Source organism: Podarcis filfolensis (assembly GCF_964270895.1).
Source record: "Podarcis filfolensis genome assembly, chromosome: 1".
Taxonomy (NCBI): Eukaryota; Metazoa; Chordata; class Lepidosauria; order Squamata; family Lacertidae; genus Podarcis; species Podarcis filfolensis.
The window spans coordinates 64,847,750-64,864,596 of NC_139604.1; the positions used below are offsets into that span (position 1 = coordinate 64,847,750).

General features: G+C 40.1%; 2 protein-coding genes across 8 annotated transcripts in view; one reads left to right on the forward strand and one right to left on the reverse strand.

Annotated features, from left to right (window-relative positions):
* Positions 1-11,086, forward strand: part of SERGEF (secretion regulating guanine nucleotide exchange factor) — a 104,104-nt gene extending 93,018 nt beyond the window's left edge. For 2 of the 3 annotated variants that reach the window (XM_083590301.1, XM_083590299.1), the window contains exon 11: positions 6,308-6,930. In XM_083590301.1, coding sequence (XP_083446427.1) covers positions 6,308-6,489 — 182 coding nt within the window. In that variant the 3' untranslated portion in view covers positions 6,490-6,930. Of the gene's footprint in view, positions 1-6,307; positions 6,931-9,877 lie in introns of those variants that run through there. The other variant, XM_083590300.1, reaches the window with a different exon arrangement.
* A 93-nt stretch (positions 11,087-11,179) lies between these two features.
* KCNC1 (potassium voltage-gated channel subfamily C member 1) overlaps positions 11,180-16,847 on the reverse strand; it is a 122,409-nt gene continuing 116,741 nt past the window's right edge. Inside the window, exons 3-5 of one of the 5 annotated variants that reach the window (XM_083590008.1) lie at positions 15,501-15,689; positions 13,013-13,065; positions 11,180-12,183 (exon numbers count right to left, since the gene is read on the reverse strand). In XM_083590008.1, the coding sequence (XP_083446134.1) occupies positions 12,124-12,183; positions 13,013-13,065; positions 15,501-15,689 (302 nt within the window). In that variant the 3' untranslated portion in view covers positions 11,180-12,123. Of the gene's footprint in view, positions 13,066-15,500; positions 15,690-16,847 lie in introns of all 5 variants that reach the window. The other 4 variants (XM_083590007.1, XM_083590009.1, XM_083590010.1 and 1 more) reach the window with 4 other exon arrangements.

The following is a 16,847-nucleotide window of genomic DNA, read 5'->3' on the forward strand; positions in this document are numbered from 1 at the left end:
TTGTTCTTTAATCTCTAATCTGCATGAGATAGAGGGCTGTGTAAGATGTATTAACACATTAAGCTGCTGTTGCATTTCCTTTTTTAAAAAAGAAGAAGGGTAGATCTAAAAATATAGAATATGAATGGTGATTTTTATTGGAAGATAATATGAAGCAATTAAAGTGCTGCCCTTCTGAGAGTTCTTGCTTTGATTGAAGAGAGAAGAGTTTTAGCTATCGGAATGCCCACATTTCAGGTTAGGCCTTTTCATTGCAGAAAATATAGAATGCTCACAATGCAGTTCGAGAGTTTGAAACATCTGTGACCTCTTACCCCACTTGTCCAACAAATGGCTATGTGGTTAAGGGGAGTAAGAAGGGAGTAGTAAGTAGCTACTTATGCTGTCACCAGGATTTCCCTTATACAGAGGTATGCTGTCTTCAGTCTCACCCTTCTTCCCAAAGGAGACCAGGGTGGGAAACAACAAATGACAAAACACTAATACTTCCAGTACACATGCAGACTGGGAAAGATCTCAGCTTAAAAGATTTGCTGGAAGAGAAGGGTCTTCAGTTGATAGCAGAAAGACAACAGAGAGGGCACCTGTCTAATATTTTAAGGGGAGGGAATTCTGCAGAGTAGCTGCCACAAAACTAAAGGCCTGATTCTGATGTTGTGTGAAACCGACCTCCTGATAATATGGTACCCGCAGGAGACCCTCAGCACAGTGATCAACTTGTTAAAGAGTAAAACTATCTTTTAGATATCCTGATCCCAAGCTGTATAGGGCTTTATACACCCAAAACACCACCTTGAACATAAACCCAGCAGCTAATTGACTGCTTGTGTAATGTTTTTCAACAGCAATGTAAAATGTTAGTAATATCCTGCCCCAGCGAGCAGCTGAACTTTGCACCAGCTACAACTTCTGGACCAGCTCAAGGACAGCCCCACATAGATGGCATTTCAGTAACCCTGGTTGCAGGATACCAGTGCATGGACCATGGTGGTTGGGCTATCCTGGTCCAGAAGCACCAGTAGCCTTACTAGCCAAAGTTGGTGAAAGACATTCCAAAACACTTAGGTCATCTGGGCCTCTAGTGACAGAAATGGATCTGGGAGCAGCCCCAGGCTATGAACTTGCCCTTTCCAGGGAAGTACAACACCATCCAAAGCAGGTAATTTACTAATTATCTGGACTCAGGAACTGCCCACTCACAGTGCCTTTGTCTTGCTAGGATTCAGAGAAAGTTTGTTGCCCCTCATCCAGCTCACTGCCGAGTCCAGGCACTGGTCCATAGTATGAATCAATTATATACACATAAATGCTGGAGGTGAAACTTGTATAGAGCTAATATAGTCAATTCCCTCACTCCCCGCACTTGCCCTAAAATCATAAATCACTGGGTTTCCATAGCAACTGAATTTTTCTTGCTTGCTTTGACCATAAGATGAATAAGCCTTTTTAATTCTCCACGCCCCTCTCAATCTTCCAGATCTATCCCAGCTTGTATAATGCCATATATGCCTTCCAGTCTACCCAATAAAAGTATGCAAGAAATATAATTATTTAGGAATCTGTGTGCTGTCTTTCAGGGCTATATAGCCCTCTCAAGGTGGTTCATATGATAAAAACATACAAATTTCTCAATAAAAATAGCAATTCAACCTAAAAAATACAACCAGCAGTAAAATAGAAAATGGGACTGAGTGACTAGCAGACCAATCCAAAGCTCCAGTCCACTGGCCTGGAGGAGGTTCAGGATGGAGTAGAGGCCTCTCTTTCTCCAGCCATGCCTAGCTCACCTGGCGGTGAAAACCAACCAGTGAGGAGCACCGCAGTGCACTTGTCCAAGCAGTAAATGGGTAGAAGCTACTGCTGGCAGTATTGCTGCCAAGGGAACCCCTCAAAATGGGGTTTTTTTGGGGGGGTGTTGCATGCTGGGCCAGCACAGGTTCTACTTCATCCTGAGCCACCCCTACTTGCAGCATGTACTGTTAACAGGCCTGATCCTGGTCTCTTGGCTGCTCCAGTGGTGCTGGTGCAGTGACAAGGTCCCGTGTCCCCCCCACCTCCCACCCTAGTCAGTATGAGTACAATATGAGTAAAGTGCTTTGTTAGCTGTTCATTATCACAAGATTTGGAAAACCTTTGGGAGCAAGCCAGACTTAGGCAGAAACCATCATTTCAGGGAAGTAATTCAGAATTTATGAAACCAGCGGTTAGTTTTATTCTGGAACCGATTCAGGTTCCTGGTTTGTTGCCACGGTTGTTTTGAAATTGATTATCCTTTTCTAACAGTTTATTTGAGGAATGGGGGAAGGGCTATGTAAGAAAGGACCTGCCAGCAAATTGTCTGATGAACACACATATTAACTGGTGCTCATATTTTAAACAGGGAGGGTGGAATCTTAATGCTGTGAGGAATAATATCAAGCAGCCAAACTGGATGTTAAGATCTTCATTTGTGTTTCATTCTTTCATTTGTGTTTTAGATTACTCCAGTCCATTGTTGGGGTTGGCCAACATAGAAAAAAGTGGCAATTTCTGAACTGGGACACCAGTAGTAAACAATGGATTGGAATTCTTTTTATTCTAATCAGTGATTAAAATTTTATTAGCGGTCTTTAAAGATATTGACAGGGCGGCTCTTCAGGGATGAGCAATCTAAAGACTTGCCTTCTTGTTTCCATAGCAACCCAGCATCTCCATCCTTTCAAAGCAACCCAGCCTGCATCATGTACTGCAGAGGTATTAGATTCAGCAGAATTACATTAACAATCAAGTGTCTTTCCATTTCCTAAATGTTTGCTGCATGAAAATGGGCTGTGCTGGCATTTAACGAAGATAAGAGAAGCAGGGAGGGGGAGGGAAGCACACTCTTCTCCTGGAAACCTCTAATTTTTAGACTCATGATATTTCTCTCTTAGATTTGGATTGTTCATAATTCATCAAAAAGGAGCAATTTGCCCTTTTGAGACATTGTGTGTCTCTGAAAAATCACAACAACAAGAAAATACCTTGTATTTTTGACCAGCTTACAGAATTAGTGTTTGTTGTATGTTTGCTTGAGCAGATTGTGCTGGTCTTACATTAACAATGTGGTCAAGGTCTCAGTTAAATGATACATTGGCAGAACACATTCTAGAACCCCTTATGTATGCGAATCATTCTTATGTTCAGAAATGCAGCTATAGTCAGGTGCAGGACCTTTCATCTTCTCATCCCCTGTACTCTTCTGTACATGCTAATCCTTCTACTGTTAAGTAATATAAGTCACTCAGGCCCACCCGTCTTCCTCTAATCACTAGCACTAACCTCTGTCAGCTTTGGTCATGCTCCATCTTATTATGTGATATTATGTAAGATTGGCTAGCACACCTTTTGACAGTGAATTCTGTGTTGTGTGAAGATCGTTCTTGTAATTTTCAGAGGTGCAGCAAAAAACAACCAAGAGCCCTGTGGCACCTTAAAGGACAAATCTGGGAGACTACAGTAAACTAACTAAGGTCTAATGATGAAGTGGACTGCAGCCCCCACAAGCATATGCCATAATAAATATATTAGCCTTTAAGGGGCCGCAATACTCTTCGTTGTTCTGTGAAAATGTTATATTTAGATGAAAGTACTTCTTTTATTGTTGAAGTGATCATCGTTCCAACTCAGTGGGTGAGGATAATAATCGAAAACTGATTTTAGATTATTTAGAACTTTTTTTCTACACATGCACTCAAATGTTATCGTATTGCTACCCAGTATCGGTAAAATCAAAAACCTTTTTCTCTCTTGGTATAAAGGAAGTGTATGCAGCCATGGTCCCTCCATTTAAAAATACAGGAGTTCTCTATGGGATCATGGTGGATTCTTGCTAGTTCCATTTTACAGCTGGGAAGGCTTGTTGGTTCAAAGTATAATTTATGTAGCAGTAAACCAGCCATTCTGAAGGAAATACAGACACTCTGCTTGTTCTAATTAGCAAAAAAGGTTTGTGGAGGGAGGAGAGGAGAAATTATGGTTCTCCTGCATCACATCTAGTTTGGCTGTAACATTTAACATGTTACAGGGCATTAAGTTCCAAGATATGCAGCACCTTTTTTCAGTCCATTATTCAGCTCACATTTGAAGAACTGGAGTAGCAACATGGAAACTGGTTCAGACATAAAAGGACCACCCAGTGAGGTAGATGCTATTTTTAGTACGGAACACTTTCCCACATCCCCATTTTTTTTTTATTTTTAGGTATAGAATGATTCAGGGGTTTATTTCAGCTATACACGTGAAACCAGGTTTTTTTGTGTTCTGTTCCATCAAGGCTAATAGTGTCAGAAATCCAACAAGAAAACCTATTAATGCTCCATAACATGTTAAATGTTACAGTCAAATTAGATGTGATTCAGGATGAACCATAATTTTTCCTCATTGCTTTATTAAATAAGGGATTTCTGTACTGTACCTTCAACAGCAAGAAGTTCCCATCTTGGTTTATGAAATGGGTCAATTTGGATCTTTTCTTTGGATCTTTCAACCCCTCTCTAAGTGAATAGCAACCATGGAAGGAGAAACCACGTATATGCGGGAGACAATCAATCAATCAATAAGATCAGAACTACAGTGATTGAGGGAGGATTTGCTTGCCTGTTTGACCCTGCAAAGGCGCTGGCAGTTGGTTATTAAGATAATGGTATAGACGGAGAGACTTATTCATTCCTCCTTTCTCTTTTTGCATCTGCAAAGAAATCAGAAGTTTCTCCTTCTAGTTTTCAGCTAACCCAAAGTACTTGGAAAACCATGGTTTGTTTAACTAAGGGTCATTTGCAGGCCATGAAAGTCAGCAAATTGAGCAGGAGAAAAGTCCTTAGTGGTGGCTTACTTTCACAAGAAACAGCAGTGCATTAAAAAAAATTGCAACGAATTATTCTGCCACTGTTTGTAGCAATGGAGTTGGCAAATTGGTGTCTTGGTAGGCCACGATGTTCTCAAAAAATGTTTTGGGAAGGCAACCAGGTCTGGACACAGTATTTTTTCAGAGGCATTTTGTGTGGAGGGGTGGAGGGAGAGAAAGATGGCTGTGTGGTGTAGTGGTTAAGAGCAGTAGATTCGTAATCTGGGGAACTGGGTTCGTGTCTCCGCTCCTCCACATGCAGCTGCTGCTGGGTCACCTTGGGCTAGTCATACTTTTCTGAAGTGTCTCAGCCCCACTCACCTCACAGAGTGTTTGTTGTGGGGGAGGAAGGGAAAGGAGAATGTTAGCCGCTTTGAGACTCCTTCGGGTAGTGATAAAGCGGGATATCAAATCCAAACTCTTGTTCTTCTTCTCTCACAAAGGGCAGGGTTCTAGTATGTTCACTCTTGAGGCTGGGTATTTTCCCAAAGACTGGGGAAATATCCCACAAGCTAAAACATTAATTTTTAATATTAACTTGAAAGTTTTAGGTCAATGATTTGAGCGTGTAGTTTTAGATCTGACTATTAGAATACTTAGGTTACTTTTTCTGGGTCTGAATACTGAGCTAAATAGAGAACTTGTTTTCCCAGAGCAGTAGCCTACTTGATATCTCACTGTTATTGCTTAAGTGTGATTCAGTTACACTGGCATAAGTTTGAAAGAAAGAGTATCGCTCTATTTGTAAAGGCGTTTTTCTTTGATTGTCGGTGCCAAAAGGAGCACAGTAATACCAGAAATAGTTTCCAGAAAACTGAGCTGCCACTTTTCAGACTTTTTGGCGTCAACCCCTTTTATAAGGCTGAGAATTTTGTACTGAATTTCAGAGCCCTAAATATCACCAGCAAACACGGTTCTTCATCTGCAAGAGGAAAAATAAACAGATAATGTAAGAGATACTTAGATAATGGAATGTTGCATGTACTAAGTTGGATTGAGACCTTAAAGTTCACACTATGATTCCCTTCTTGAATAATCCGTAATGAAAATATTAGGTCATATGCGACCCCTGACTCCTGATTTTTAATTCCCAGTCTATGCTCTTGTAGAATAAAGTGGTGGCACAACAGCCCAATTCTGTGCATGTTTACTTGGAAAGTATTTTGAGAAAAGGCTATAGCTGGGCATGCAGATGGTTTCATGTTCAATTCCCAGCATTTCCAGATGGAGCCACTGCCAGTTAGTGTAAAGAACCGTGAGCTAGTTGGGCCAGTGGTTTGATTCCATATACGGCAGCTTCTTATGTTCTTAAGCAAGTAACACTGAAACATACCCAGTGCACTGCAAGGCTGTTGCTGATTGCTAAATTGATGACCTCGGGAATATCGGTGCTGTATTAGTTGCTTTAATGCTCTGATTACAACATGTCTTCCTTTCTTGTAGGTAGCCAGTGTTTTTCCTGGGGATGGAATGAACACGGGATGTGTGGCAACGGAACAGAAGCCAATGTTTGTGTCCCTCAGCCTGTTGGGACTTTGAGTTCTGCAAAGCTGCTTTTGATTGGATGCGGAGCTGGACATTCCATGGCATATTGCCATTTGCCACGCTTCAACCTTCCACCATAGAAATGTCAGCACAGTTTCAAGTACTATAATTGTTGGTGTACTAATATTTATATACAGCTAACCAAGGTTGTGAAAATTACTGGGGAAACCGGGTGCTGGTTTAAAAGCAAACAAAAGGAACTTGTCCTGTAATACTCTTTAAAAACATAATCAACAACAATGCACTGAAATATAATATTTCCTGGTGAAAGTAGGCAGAATCCAGTGAAATTAGTCAAGGAACTATACTTGGTTACTAACTCAAGTCTCATTAATTTCTATGGGAGATGGTAATGCCCAACATTTGTTAGATTGAACTCATATATATGTTTTTTGCTTGCTTCTTTTTTTAACAGCTTGAGCAATTTGTGTCATCAGCAAATCTGGCCACTTAACTGCTCACCCGCAATTCCAGAATATTCATGAAAACATTAAAAAGCACTGGTCCCTTGGTGGATTCCATTTCTTGTGTCTATTCATTGTCAGAATCATTCAGTTATCCCCACTCTCTGCTTCCTGTTCATGCCTGCCTTTTAGCTCATGCCTGCTAAGCTTGCTCAGGAGTCTTTGCTGGTGTTGCACAATGATCACCCAAATCTCCATGCCTATTGACACTCTCAAATAATTGTCAAAGCTTAGTGAGTCAGGACTTACCTTTGCCAAAGTCACATTGGTTCTTCTTCAGCAAGGCTTATTCTTCTATATGCTGGGTAATTTTATCTTGAATATTGCTGATGTGAAGATAATCAGATTATAGCTTCTGGGATCCAGCCAGATCCTTTTAATAAAAAATGGTATTAAATTGGCCATTTTCCAGTCCTCGGGTACAGGCATAATTTACAAATTTTCATTAGAAGCTCTGCATCTTCACATTTTTAATTCTCCGAGAGCTGTCGAGTAGATGCCATCTGGATTGAGTAACTTTGTTCATTTTTAGTTTATCAATAAGTTCTAGAACTTTGTAACCAGTTCTTTAGACTCCTTTCCCAAGAAAGTTAGTTCAGACACAGGGATATGCCTATGGAAGGCTTTGAAGTTGAGGCCAGTGAGTTTTGTCCTAGATCAGGAATTCGGGAGACGTGCCATACTGTTTAAATAATGACAATTTTGTTGGGAGAGTTTTGGACAGAGGTGTGGGGCTTGATGTGTAAGAAGAGGGGGCCAGGGAGGTAAAAGTTGCAGTAGTCTAGACAGAGGATGCCCAAAACAAGGGAAAGAGCTTTCACCAAAGGAGTGGAGAGGCAGGGGTATATTTTTACAGAATTGTACAATCCCCCTGAGCAGATTTTGAGAGGGTGAAGGGGAGAAAGTCCTATTGTGCTCGCAGGAATCCTTGTGCTGACGTCTGCTAGTGCAACAGTTTAGTTGAAGGTGATTAATGCATTGCAATGGGGTGCACAAAGTAACTAAATCCAGTGTCAAAATTGCCATGGATCTCTCTATGAACGCTGGAGTCTACAGAAAATTGAGTATCGCTGGAAGGTGAGATAACAAACTGTCAATCAGGTCTTCACCACTGAACATGATACGGCTTTCTACCATAAGAATCCTACCTCTTGTTAGGTAAATAGTATCAAGTGACAAGGATGTACTACAACGTAACAAAAGACTGAACAAGCAGTAGTGCAACTGATTATTATAAACATTAGTATTATGATTTGACAGCAAAGTGGCATCTTGTGACTTACCCAGCAGTGATGCTGGGGGAAAGGGTTCATCTAATAAAGCATCTTTCAATAAAAACAACTCTAGAGGTGACCTCTAGCCCAGAGGACTTCAAGCCATGGGGGGAAAAACCAGAATCTCACTTAGATTCCTTTGGACAGTTCAAAGTTGGGTGCTCTTGGTAGTATCCATGTAGGCAAAGCATGCACTAAGCTGTAGCCTGCTAGAATGATTTATTGAATCAAAGTGAAAGTTGTAATATTGCATATATGTATGTATGTGTCTGTGTATGTTTTCAAAGCACTCATATCTTGCCCTTTCTAGTAAAAGACATAGCATTCTTGTGCATAGCAGTTGCATAGATTCATATAGTTGGAAGGGATGCCCCTAAGTAATTTCCTGCAGGCTGTGCATCCTAAATCTGTGGTACCCAAAATAGAGATCTCTACCCTTTTGGGGGGGGGATGGAGGGGGTTGAGGGTGTAAGGGAAACTCTAAGGAAGAAAATGTCATATCTTCCTTAGACAGCTTAGCTGGGTAAATTTTGTGGTTTTTGAAATACCTTGGGTATTTATGTACCTCTCTTCATGATGAGATAATGACACCCCTTTTTATTTGAATTAATTTGTCGTCCTTTCTGCAGCACTAATAATCACACTGTGTCTGGGGAGGAGGCAGAGAGAGTAAAAGCATAGTCCTAACTATTCTACTCAGTTTTGTTTAATTTAATGAGGTTTACTAGTTGGACTAGTCTGAGGTCCCTTCCGACTCTGCTTTTGTATACCAATAGTCTGTGTGACTGTTTCCCTCTCTCTGCCTCTACTGGTTACAAAATATACTACAAAAATGCATTGCGTCTCTAGTACTTAATTCACATTAAGAACCTGACCTTATTAAAGGCTTGCTATTGCTTGGGTAAGTGCGGACTGTGAAATGGTTTCAATGAGAAAGTAGCAGGTAGGATGGTTTGTTTGAAATCAAAGAAAAACCATTGCTTTATTTGGAGCGGTGAGGAGAAAAGAAGGGCAACCATCACATGAGTGTTGCCTTGGGGCGCTTTCATCCTATATACTTCAGTGCTCAGCTCAATTCTGAGTTTTCTTGCTTTATCTCTGCTCTGTTTCCTTTGAGCCCTGGCATGCTCATTTGTCCTAACAACCATTCCTTTCAGTGATCGTATTTTCTTTGTGCCTGTGAAACTTTAAAGAGAGTGAGAGCGAGAGCAATTTATATGAAAAATCATTTTCTCCTAGATTAATGGCCATTACGCTTGACTCTTATCACAGTGTCATTAGCTAGAATCTTTTCTGGAGTGAGAGAATAAAAGAAACCACTTTCCTGACTGGCTTTTGCAGAATTATCCCACCATACATCATGTGTCACACCAGTTCATGGAAAATACAATGGGTTTGCTGCTTAAAGATGCCAAGGGTGTTAATCTGCTACATGCAGCTACCGTGTCCAATTTTATATCTTTCTAAAAATCAGTGGCTCATCTGAGCCTCATATACCAGAAGGGTGAGGCTTGGGGATCATTTAATTTAGATGGAGTAGATTCTGTTGGAAATACACCTTCCCACCTCTTAAAATGATGTGCTGTTTCTGAAATACACTAGCCTAATAATAATTCAAGATTCTTTAGAATTTGATATTCTGTTGTAGGACTTCAATTGAGAACATGATAACCACTACACAGATCACTTGTGGATTTAAAGTTGCTGTTACTCATCCTCTTCCTAAACAGGGTAGAGAGAGGTTGCCACACAATCCCTTTTCTGAAGATCACACATGGATTTCCTGAAACCTAAGCACAAATCAATATACTAGTTTTGATAAGGAAAGTCTTGTGGCTTTGGGTTGACTTCATCAAGCGATTTCCCCTGCTGCTCTATCCCATCATGATCTCTAATTTTGAAGCTGGCCTCCTGACTGTACCATCTGTTATCCATAACCTTATAACAAATCCATGTTCTTCTGTGATTGATCTTGGAGCCTGTTCCAACTTAAGTTCAAGCGTGTCATGCTTCTACACATACACCCACTGTAACGTGGGACTCATGGCTATCACTCACCATAAATCATTGGGAGAGGGGAGGCCTGTGGATCTCACAGTGGATGAGAGCTCCATTAGTTCCCATTTTGCATGTTAACATCAGAAATGAGGGGGGGGAAGTGTGACCAATTCATGCTTTCCCCACTCTATTAAATGTTAGAACCAGGCTACTAAGATAATAACTGGAAAAGCATATCTCCTATTATATTTGAATGGATTCAGAAAATTTGGTTCATAGTTAATATGATTAAGCTAACTTATTGCAAAGGAATACCTATAAACCAAGTTTATTCTGCAACATTTCCTGTTCAAATATATACTTCTCATACCAACTAGTAGTTCCAGAAGTCTTATTTTCTTCCTGAGATGTTTGGTAGAGGTATTCAAACAGTGAATTTGTAACCCTTGAAGAAATACCTTGCATGGGATGTTCAAACTACAAGAATGATGTTGACAAGCAATCTCTATATCTTACTCTTTGAATCCCAAATGAAATATTATAGCTCCCCCCCCATGAGTCTCTGTTACTACCCTTAATATTTGACAGCTTTAGACATAACTCACTATTTCCTAAAATTATTTTGCTCTTGATCCCCTTTAAAGACTTACATGATGTGGGTTGCTGTTATAAAGTGGAGAATTTAAGAGAACCACAGAAGAAAACCCAACTCCACATTATCATCTAAAAAGCCAAACTTTTATTATTAAAGGGGAAAGAAGAGAGGGAGCAAAAGAGACCTACATAACTCTAAGTTATACCTTCCATTTGTTATATTTATTAGTGTCGTGAAGACTGTAGACACGAGTTGTATCAAGGATTTGGAGGAACCAGTTGATGATGCAGTCACCAATTTTGCCATTTTAGAAGCAAATTAAAATCAAGCTTCTTTTATATTTCCACTGGGAGTCTTGTATTTATTCACGATTTCAGAAGTGTATCTGGAAACCTCTGATCATTTTAGAAAAGAATTCTGATTTACACTGTACAGCAGGCATTGAAACCATGATACAAAATTTATTTCATGCTAGGATTTGTTTTGCATAACATTGTGCATGCATTTTACTCAGAAGTTCTAAATTGCATACAATGCCATCATCTTGTTTCTTAAACTCTGAGACAAGCTTACACTTGAGTAGCTTCCTGATTTGTATACTGTAAGTCCCAGATTTTCTGATTTTTCTGATTTTTTTTTTAAAAAACATTTTTTGTTGTTAAATTCATCACTGATTACGTAATGTGAACAATTTGCCATGAAGGGTCTTCACATTGGATCTATACACCAATAAAATACAACATAACCAGAGCTGGAAAAGAAGTCTAAACCAGCTGTTACCATCAGGTCCAAGAGTTGGTCCCATGTTTCACAAGCATGCCAACAAAAACAGACAGGAAAAGAAAGTTGTTTGTACAGTTTACACAATTCTAGTTGAATGAAAAGTTCTTGATTGTTTTTTCATGTTAATGTGATGTATTTATGAAGGCTTGGTCAATATGACCGCCTGATTCCACTTTTAAAACCATTAACTCTTTTTATCTTGTATACAAAAAGAAGCAATCCATAGCAAAGGAATGTACGGTTTTAGAACATTTTACAGTTTGGCTACAACAATGTATGTAAAAGTAAAGAGCTTTGAAAGAAAATAGATCACTTTGCCTCCCACCCCCCCCTTTAAAGTTACTCATACAATTGCAGGTTTTTTTGTTTTCATGCAATTCATGCTATGGAACAACAAAAAAAAAATCTATCATTTGTTACATTTTGGCCATAGAAAAAGCCTGCAAATCTACTTATATCTGTGAAACCACATAGAATCATCCTGCAAACTTGCATGGAGTGAGATTACATTTGTCCAAATGAGGAGGTCTTCTATGCCTGCACAGTTCCACCCAGACGTTTACAAGCCATCATTGTCCATCTCGTTCTCTCCATGTCAAGTCACTTTGACTGCCTCTGTTGGCATATATTTAGCAATGACAGGACTTTCTTTGCAAAGATCTGCATGTAAAGAATATAATCAATACTTGAGCTTCTCTCCTGCGCTTTTCAAATCAAGCTGGGTGTTTTAAAGGAAGGAGGACTAAGGTGGAAAGAGCTACATGCAGAGGCAGCCAGTTTTCTTCTCCGCCAGTACTTTTTCCCATGCAGTCAGCCAGCCAGCTAGAGACCTCTCTACAGTGTATCTTATTGCTTTCAACATAGAATAGGCGCCCATGCAAAGTTTCATCCTACTGCGTGTGTTTTGCTCAAACTCCTGCAGGGTTCCTATGGCTCAAAAATATCCTGAGTAAAGCAAAATCTTCAATCGTTGGCAAGTTTCAGCATTGGCCTGAATGCCTAACCCATTCCATAAGAGCCAGTGGATCCACCATTAGCCAAGAAAAAGCACATACCAGCCTGATGCAACCTTAGAGGAAACTACATGATGCATCCACCTTGTTGTCTTATGTTCCAATATCATGCAGTGTTATGGCCCGCCAAAGCTACTAATGCCCACCTAGTGTCATCTCAGCACTACCGATCAAGGATGTTGTCAGTGTAAGCGTTACTAAAACCAGTAGTAACACCGTCCCCATGAGATGCTACCGAGAGACAGACCGCTTCAATCATCATCATCATCATCATTTGCATTATATTGTGACAGCTCATAGGTCAATTAGAAAGAATAGCATTTCTTTTTCTTTCTTTTTTCTTTCTTTTTTTTAGTATTATGATTTAGACCATTCTCTGCTACTGATCCATGCTACAAAATGGATGGGATGGGAGACCAAGAATGTCTCGTTGGGCTAGGAGAATTGTAGGGTGCAGGCTTTGAGGATAATCCTACCGCTTTTCCACTTATGCCAGCTATGCTGTTAAGACTCCGTGACATTTCATAACCTTCATTTAAAAAGAAAAAAAAATGCAAAAATACAGCATTGGATCAACAACAGAATGGTCAACAAAGTAGCCAGATCAGTAGCATCCTCATGCTTTGACATGCTGAGAGTAGTATCCCTTGCAACATGACCATGTCAGAAGCAATCAGAAAATGGTGGAGAGGGGAAATAACCTCCTTTCCCTTGGATGGAAACCCTCTACTATAATGTAGGCAATGCCATAAAGCAGCTGGAAGAAATAAATATCCCATGTTCTATATAGCTACATATCACATTATCTGAAGGTTGGGCCCCCTAAAAAGATGTCTTTATAACATAAAAGCCCATCTGAAAGCAAAAGCAGTTACTATGTTGCTATAGAGATACTACTCAGTTTGTTTACCAGTATTGTTGCATGCATTTGTTTTCCTTTCCCCTCTGCCAGTTTTTAGACATGCACAAAACAGCTCAGCAAATTATAGACAGTAAGACAATCTAGGAAATGAAATTTGGTTGGAACACAAAAGGTATATATACACACCCTCCCACCCCTCAAACAGGCCAACAATATGCTGACATTTTATACTTCTTTAGTTAGCTGGCTCTACTTTCAGTCAACAGGCAGAGCCTGGTTCTTGTTGAGGTGCATCATGGGAACTACACTTTTTTAAAAAAAATCCCCAGTGAGATGACACTTTGCAGAAGTCTCAGAATACACTGAAGCAAGAACCGAAAGAAGAAGACTCCAGTTGAATGAAAGTGGCCAACACCTATCCAATACAGAATCAGATATAAAACACTTTGCTACAAAGGGAATTTTCAGCAGAGATACTTTCAAATGAAAGTACAATTATCCTACTATATCTTATCATCAATAGGCTTTGAAGTTAGAATTATAGCTCCTCTATTTCTACAACTGGCATTTATTCATAGTCTCCCCCTACCGACATGCAATACATCCTACAGTTTCTGTAGAGTACGACCTGTGCCATGGATTTCACCCTACCATATTTGCAGTTGGTCAATATGCAGTGTTACACTCTATGGCCACAATTCATTGTTGATGTTTTTGGTGGGGGACACCCAAAACTTGGCATGCTCTTATATGGGAACATACCACAAGAGTATTCAGCAACCATTCACAGAAAGCTCCACAGACACATTGGAGCCTCCGTCCACATGCTGGAGTTATCAGACCAGGGCGTATGTATACTACACTGAAATGGATTTAAATGATATGTTTTACGTATCTAAGCATGTGCTTGATAATCTTTTAGGGTGAGTATTAATTTGTTTGCATTTTCACCATCATCAGTTCATCCGCTTAAATAAGCCATGGTCTGCTTCCCTCTCCTTATAATAAATATAGATATATATATGTAAATATTTAAAATGCTCTTGTTTTTATTTCAGTAGTAGGTGCAGTCGATACGGTCATAAAAGTTTCATGAAAATATTCAGGGAGATTGGCAACAGGCCACAATAACAAATACTAACCGTGGTCAAGGCAAATGAACGTGGGAGCCAAAGGAGAGCATAACACTGTCTTCATGGAGTGGTGGCCATTCTACTGAATTATGAAAGCTGAATGGGCTAGAGTTTAATGTTATGTGTTGTATATGGATAAGAGATGGCCAAACAATTGTCTTAAGATGCCCGCACTTTCTAAATAGCTGTCATTCCTGGATTATTCCGATCAGTGAGTCTCTCACATTCCTTGGGGAAGAAACTGGAATAGATTAAGGATACTGCTAACTACTCTCTATTGGCACTTGCTGAAATAAACCAACAAGGAAGACTAAGCTGCTTGACACTGTCACAAACATTGTTTTATTTTTGCTTCCCTCCCCACTCAGTGGTTCCCAAACTGGTACCTGTACCCATAGGGGCACATGAGCACTTGCCAGAGAAAATGTAAAACAACAAAACTTATCATGCCAAGTGATTGCTCTTTGCATGACATTTGTTAAAGGCCTCTACCAGTGACCTACAAGTGACCTTCTGGAAATTCTGCTGAGCATGTTTGAATTGCCTACTCCCCTCCGCCTGCCACACATGAAATTGGGGGGGGGGGTACAGGAGAAAGAGAAGGTGAGAGCTTAAAGAGGTTTTGTAGCAGGTGAAAGAGTTGGAACCATGTTGTCCCACAGCAATTGCGATAGGAAGGTGGGAAGAAGATTGAGCTGTGAAGCCTTGTATGGCAGCTAAGGTCTTGGGGGCTGGTGCAGGTGAATGCTAGATTTGTACACTAGATGAAATGATTTGCAAAGGGCACACAGATTAAAGAGTTTGGGAACCACTGTTTCTAGCCCAGATTAGTAACTTAAAATGCAGGCATCAGGCTGTTATTGTAGCACAAGAAGCCACAATCTAAAACAAGCTCACTACTTATCAGTAAGTACTTTATCTCTTAAACTATGTTACTATCTATGTGATTACAGGACCTCATCTACATACCCTTTCTTATTCCTCCATCAGGCGGGCAGGGATATTCCCCGGTTGATAAGAGGAAGCAAGGTCCATATCTCTCCCGAGTGCCAGAACGGGTAAAGGGCAGGCCTTCCTCGGGTGACATAGCCTGGTCTATGTGGGGGCAGTCTTCATTTGCCAGCGCCGCCTTGGCCACCTCCCCATTCAGTTTCGAATCTTCAAACATATAAGCAGAAGGCTATTGAAACACTAAGAATGGTTTTATCAGAACGAAATCTGTTGGTAGGGTTCAACAGCTAAAAGGTGAGATAGAAAAAGGAAAGAAAAAAAAGTAGCACATTTGCCCTAGGTATGTTGGAGGTGTGCAGCGCACCAAATGAAATTTCTTTTCTTTTCTTTTTTTCCGAAAAGGAAAAGAGTGAAAGGGGAAAACAGAATGTTAGCTTGTTAGAAACAGGGTAGCTTTGGCTCCTAGCTCTGTGAGCAGGTCTGCAATTAGAAATGTGATTATATTTAGCATGATGGAAGATGGCACCCAAATTTTCTGTTTCTCAATAAACTTCCTAGAACTCAACAACTTTGGAGACTGGCACTGATGATGATTCTTTTTTTTGTTTGTGGCATTCTAGCTTTGCTGATCTATACCTGTTGTGGTGCATTTCTCAGGAAATAATCCTTACACAAGTTGCTTCTGATTTGTTTCCATTTTGGTTTACACAAAATGGTGGCACACATTTAAGACAGATGCACACAGAGGACACAATGGAATATGACAGCAGAACATGGATTCTTTACAATAAAAATCCATTTGCTGAAGTTGTCTTCAAAGACATACTTTTTTTTTGCCTTTTGCAACGGCAGCACAGGATGGTACCTCAAGATAATCAAGCAGCTGATGGGATTTGAAAACAAACGCACATTGCAGATGATAATAGATGGCTTTTAAATGTGTCCATTTCAATCAACATGTTTCCATGAGAACAGACTTTTTCCTCTGTGTGACTTGCTTCACAATCTCAAAGCAGTTTAAAGTGCTCTTCTAACATTTTAAAGTGCAAAGAATATATTGAATATATACTTGGAATATGGCACAGTTCAGTTGGGATGTTTTGGCCATAGAGGGATCACCAGGCATAAATGTAAACCCTTTTGAGTGGCGTAGCACAGATAGCTGCAGCATTCAAAGCCTCGGTTGCACAATGCTTATTACATAAAGATAATTGGACAGACATGGCAGGTGATCCTATAGAGTTTAAATTAAAGGGGCAGTGAATAGAATGACGATTCTCATGACAGATCAATATTCCTTGCTCACGATAGATGTCAACAATAGTCACGATAGATTCCTTGCTCAAGACACTTCGTAGCTTTCAC